This window comes from Salvelinus sp. IW2-2015, linkage group LG30 (genome assembly GCF_002910315.2).
Source record: "Salvelinus sp. IW2-2015 linkage group LG30, ASM291031v2, whole genome shotgun sequence".
NCBI classification, from domain to species: Eukaryota; Metazoa; Chordata; class Actinopteri; order Salmoniformes; family Salmonidae; genus Salvelinus; species Salvelinus sp. IW2-2015.
The window spans coordinates 9,665,565-9,671,564 of NC_036869.1; the positions used below are offsets into that span (position 1 = coordinate 9,665,565).

General features: G+C 43.9%; 1 protein-coding gene across 15 annotated transcripts in view; it reads left to right on the forward strand.

Annotated features, from left to right (window-relative positions):
* The window catches only part of LOC111955014 (thyroid hormone receptor beta), a 104,021-nt gene that overhangs the window by 84,266 nt on the left and 13,755 nt on the right, over window positions 1-6,000 (forward strand). For all 15 annotated transcript variants that reach the window (XM_023975038.2, XM_023975030.2, XM_023975043.3 and 12 more), the window contains 2 exons: window positions 3,067-3,167; window positions 3,392-3,539. In XM_023975038.2, the coding sequence (XP_023830806.1) occupies window positions 3,067-3,167; window positions 3,392-3,539 (249 nt within the window). The remainder of the gene's footprint in view (window positions 1-3,066; window positions 3,168-3,391; window positions 3,540-6,000) is intronic.

Genomic DNA, 6,000 nt, shown 5'->3' on the forward strand with positions numbered 1-6,000 from the left:
AGACACATCACAGCACCACCATATGTGTATGACTAGGTGGTGTGGTTGGTGAGACACATCACAGCACCACCATATGTGTATGACTAGGTGGTGGTGGTTGGTGAACACATCACAGCACCACCATATGTGTATGACTAGGTGGTGGTGTGGTGAGACACATCACAGCACCACCAATGTTGTATGACTAGGTGTGTGGTGTTGGTGAGACCACATCACAGCACCACCATATGTGTTACTAGGGTGTGGTTGGTAACACATCGACTAGGTGAGTGGTGGTTGGTGAGACACATCACAGCACCACCATATGTGTATGACTAGGTGGTGGTGGTTGGTGAGACACATCACAGCACCACCATATGTGTATGACTAGTGGTGGTTGGGGACACATCGACTAGTGTGTGGTTGGTGAGACACATCACAGCACCACCATATGTGTATGACTAGGTGGTGGTGGTTGGTGAGACACATCACAGCACCACCATATGTGTATGACTAAGTGGTGGTTTGGTGAGACACATCACAGCACCACCATATGTGTATGACTAGGTGGTGGTGGTTGGTGAAACACATCACAGCACCACCATATGTGTATGACTAAGGTGGTGGTTGGTGGAAACACATCACAGCACCACCATATGGTATGACTAGGGGTGGTGGTTGAGTGAGACACATCACAGCACACCATATGTTAGACTAGGTGGTCGGTGGTGGGTGAAACACATCACAGCACCACCATATGTGTATGACTAAGTGGTGGGTGGTGTGTGAAACACATCACAGCACCACCATATGTGTGACTAGGTGGTGCGTGCTTGGTGAGACACACATCACAGCACCACCATATGTGTATGACTAGGTGGTGGTGGTTGGTGAGACACATCACAGCACCACCATATGTGTATGACTAGGTGGTGGTGGTTGGTGAGACACATCACAGCCTTGAGTGCAAGGCTTTAATCTGCGAGAACATCACCATCTTGTTGCTGTCTGTCTGTTCCACTTCTAGGATTGACAGAGTCAGATTAGAAACCCCATGTCGTCATAAAGCTCCTGCCCCATTTGGCTGAGAGGGCACTGTGTTTTGGGGTGGGGCCGGTCGAGGACGGGCGGGGCAGGTGCTAGATGTTGTACTGTAGGGGTGGGCCAAGGACTCAGTATATAAGACACATTCTACCAACATATCCCCTACCTGCTCCGTACACATCTTTCTTATCATATCCATATCAATCGTTTAATTATTAATTTACCCTACTTGAACTTAACGCTGAATTAATCACGCTTAGCGCTGAATTGATACGTAACATTGTCTCCAGTCTGCTTTTTTTCTTATTTTTTTGTTGCCTTCGTCAGCCTTTTGTATGTGCCTACCTGCCTTCGGTGCAGTCGCTGGCCATCATGAACTACTGTATGCCTGACATGTATGAGATGCCTCATGGCGTGGGCGGTGGCTACCCGATGCTGGGTGGTGGGGAGTACTGCATGTATGGAGGTGATGGTCCCGGGGGGTACGGGCACTGTGAGCCCCAGCCCATGCACCAGATCCACCCTCCCTGCATGGAGCAGGCTTGGCCCCCTAGCCAGCCCTACGCCTGCTCCTACCCAGGACCCAACCCCGTGTTCAAAAGTGAAAACTGCAACATGGAAGTGCCTCTCAGCCACTACCACCACCAGCCCGACTACTATTCTGAGGGGAAGCCTGACTTCTCCCACATGCAGTGGATGCAAGAGGTTAACAAGAAAGGTAGGGAATTGGGACTAGCACTTATGGTAATACAAGCTGGAAGGAACTAGGGATAGTGTGATGGCATGACAAGCTGAAAGGTAGGGACTAACCCGGTGGTGTGATGGGTTGGAGTGCAGTTGTACAAATATCTCCTTTTGATTGACTACATCTGACCTGATATTGCTGTATTGTATGTAGTGTGTAACAGTATTTGATGTATACTAGTCTAGTTTGGCTTGAACAGTGCTTTATCTCATTGCAAACCGTTGCGGTGTTGAACCTTGCTCGTATGTGTATATATAATATCGTAATGACTCTTGATACACTATAATCGTAGTGATTCTGATACTATATGGTTATTACCACCGAAACACTGAGGTCTGTGAGTTTATCAGTTGGTGAGTCAAACCATTAGCACAGTTTGTAGTTATGTACGTTGAACTATATATTCACTTTCAAATTCTTGAAGTTTAAAGGCAAATTCAGGCCACCAGCATATTACGAGTCCATGGACATTGAAAACTTGTTGACAAACGTATGAATTGACTGTCAGCATGTCTCTGCGTTTGATTGTCCTGAACAGTGTTCTTAGCGTCTGTCATAATGGTTTGCTACGGGTGGATATTAATTGTCTTGACGAGCTGAGCTCCTTCGATCAGGCTTTAGTTTGGACTAATTGCAGTAAATCCAAGTCGACCTAAGGTGTCATACCGTGCCAGAACTGACCAGGAGCCGGAGGACCTGTTGCATTTTGTGCTTTTTGCTTTGTGCTTTTTTTTTTTTTGTGTGTGTGTGGATTGCTGTTGCAGGGAGAAGGCCTACAGAAAGGGTAACAGAAGGCTGGAGCGTGCCTGTTGATGGTTTGGCCCTGACTTCCCTCGACTAGTATTGATCATTTATTGACCTCTGCCCCCACCCCCTCCTACCCCCCACCTGCATTCACCCTGCTCGTGTGTCCGGGCTGGATCACCTCCCTCACTGATCCTACCTTGTTAACTCTGCTTCTTAACTTGTTAATGCTACACGCTTTAGGCCTTTTTGGAGAACTTTGTGTTGAAATGAATGATGTCAATCTTAAATACATCTGTTGGAATTCACCTCTTTGTTTCTAAGTTGCTTTGTCTAAAAATATTATGTTCAGTGGTCTGCTTGTGGTCAGACAGTAGTAAATTAATACTTTATTATCTCACAGGGACATTTTTCTGCCAACAATACAGGCATTCCTGGCATACATAATTGGTTGTTTCTTAATGCTGTTTGTATCCAGGAAATGGTGTCCCTGTTAACGGATCATCACTGGCCTATATGGTGTGTTTACATTTGATATCTTTCTCTTCTGTTAGGGTACATCCCTAGTTACCTGGACAAGGACGAGTTATGTGTGGTATGTGGGGACAAAGCTACAGGATATCACTATCGCTGTATCACCTGTGAAGGATGCAAGGTAATACCAACAGTGGACTTATGTAWTAATAACATATCTAATAATACCAACACTTAACTCGCTGACATAGTATCAATTAAAAAGGAAAAATTCAGTTGATGGACAGAGATGATAATTGAATTCAAATAAATATTCCATTACCACTGCCACCAACCTGAACTTAGACTGATAGAATGTTGCAGATCATTGTGTTTCAAACATTCCTTTTATCTTTTTTTCCAAAGGGTTTCTTCCGGCGGACGATCCAGAAGAACCTGAACCCAACGTACGCATGTAAGTACGAGGCGAAGTGCATCATCGATAAGGTGACCAGGAACCAGTGCCAGGAATGTCGCTTCAAGAAGTGCATCGCTGTCGGCATGGCAACAGACTGTAAGTAGTATTCTGCTTAGTTGAGATCCCCAGAATACCTTTTATAGAGGATCTTCCCTCTTCTAGAGTGAGAGAGAAGTATATTAATGTAGCCTGATATTAAAGTTCTCCTATTTAATTGAGAGGACATTCACTACCACTCCAATAACAAAAAAACAAAAAAATGAACTAACTAGCGCTACTTCTGATTGCTAAAAAATGTGTCTATATATACGCTCCAATCTACCTGAGAGATCTGCTTACTGAACTTGATGACCGTGCCTGGCCTGCCAGGTGGCTCATCACAGAGAGCTGCTTAACCTGTCTATTTCAGAGTACAGAGATAGGGATAACTAATGTCATGACTCATCGTAACAGATATAGACTGCCAACCAACCTCGTTGTTAAATGTTACTCTTTACAAATACTCTAAAAAGCTAATACATTCTTAGATCCAAAAAAGTCCTATTTTATTGTGTAATGTCTATCATTTCTATAATGTTTTCTGTTTTTACTTGAATTTGTATTATTATTTATTTATTGACAATCTTTTTTTCATGATGGATATGATGAGAATATCAGTGTAAATATCAGAGGCAGAGTGCATATGTTTTAAATTGTATCTTGTATGTATTGTAAATTGTATGGGGCCATACTTGCTTACTTACATTAGAAAATGTAATTTCTTAAAATAGGTCAAGTCGGCCACCAGAGGGATGTAAATCTCCAAATTCAAGGTTTACATGTATCCCTCTGGTGGCTGAGTTGACCTAACTTCCAGTGGAGAAAGAGTTTAATCTGATGAAGAATTTGTGATAGTCACAGCCACCTGGTGAGGTTAGCATAGGGCTAACGTGTGCCAGATTATCTGATGGGACCAGCTACAACACTATGTCAACGATTTTAAACTCAACCCTCTATGGCATGGTGTTGCCCTCAGGCAACAAACTACATTTTTGGACCTCACACTGCCCATTGAATTAAAAAAAAWAWATATATATATATCACCTGACTGTCTGTGTCCAATGAAATGAGGGGCTGAAATGGGTGTGGCCTTTTGTCTGGGGGTGGAGCAGTCCTTTCAGGAAGCAACGCTGCATGTGACACAGTGCCACCAATTGGTAAGATAAAATCACTTTTTAACATGTTTAAATTGAAATAAACTTTATATAAAAAATATGTGCATGAGTATGTAAAGGAGTATGTTTGATTGTTTAAAGACTTATTTTATTTTTATTTATATACTAAAACTGTGTTTTTTGGTTTCGTTACTCTCAGGGCAACATTGTGCAGTTAGACCACTTTTGTGTGGAGATGTGCTCGGATCATAATTATGACCATAGTCAATGTTTTTACTTTACTATCTACTGATACTTACAGGAAATGGACACAAGAACATTGTATGGGCGGAAGGAACATGACCGAGCAGTTAGGGTCATTCCCTGTGACAATGAGGACAGTGAGCTTGAGGAGTGACAGTGAGCTTGAAGAGAGTCAGGAGATTGGATCCCTGAATCAGGTTTGAGAGACAGTTAGGAGGTCAGGGTCAGTTAGGGGTCAGTCAGAAAAGTAATGTGTGTCAGTGAATGAAGAAGGGTATATGACACATTCAATATTTGTGCTTCCTGCTTTCTTTTTTAAAGGAGAATGCCTGTCTGTTGACAATGAGACTGGGTCTGAGGATGAAGATGTAAGAACTGGTTTACGAGTGTCCCTCTTGTGCTCACACTGGCTCAGCAGGGAATTCACTGCACTGGTACTGTTCGTGGAGCAGAATACCAGGCGTCAACTTGATGTGCGATGCTGAGCTAAAGAGAGCAGGACGTGGATCTTTTGGAACAGAAGATGGCCGTGGTTGGAGAAACCACCTTGCACATCGTGAAGTGGTACGATAACCGCTCAGTGACCCTTCTGAGTGATTACACTGGAACCCACCAGTCACCTGAGGTTACATGTGGATCGCAAGCGAAAGATGATCACCAAAGTCTCCTGCCCTGCTGTGGTGAAAGAATACAACAAGAATATGGGTGGCGTGGATCTGCTTGACACACTGATTGCACTGTACCGGAACAAAATCAGACCAAAGAAGAGGTTCCACTGGCTGGTGTTCCACTTCCTGGATATGAATCATCATGACCACCTGGCTGCTCTACAGAAGAGATTGTGAAGGTCTATACCTTCAAGTCATACATCGCTGAAGGCCTATGCAAAGCATTTCGCTACACTCGCATTACATCTGCTAACACGTGTATGTGACCAATACAATTTGATTTGAAAAAGTGGAAAGAGTCTGGAGCGCAGGAAAGGTTGTCCAAGTTCCACAATTGCTGGTGAGTATGAGGAGAGAGGAGAAAGGACCCGCTGCTCCAATTCCAGTCTCTAATGTGCTACTGGATGCTACAGCCCACTGGAGGATTTGGCTGAAAAGAAGGGGAGATGCAAGGTACCAGGGTGCACATGTACACCAAAAGCCAAGTGCCGG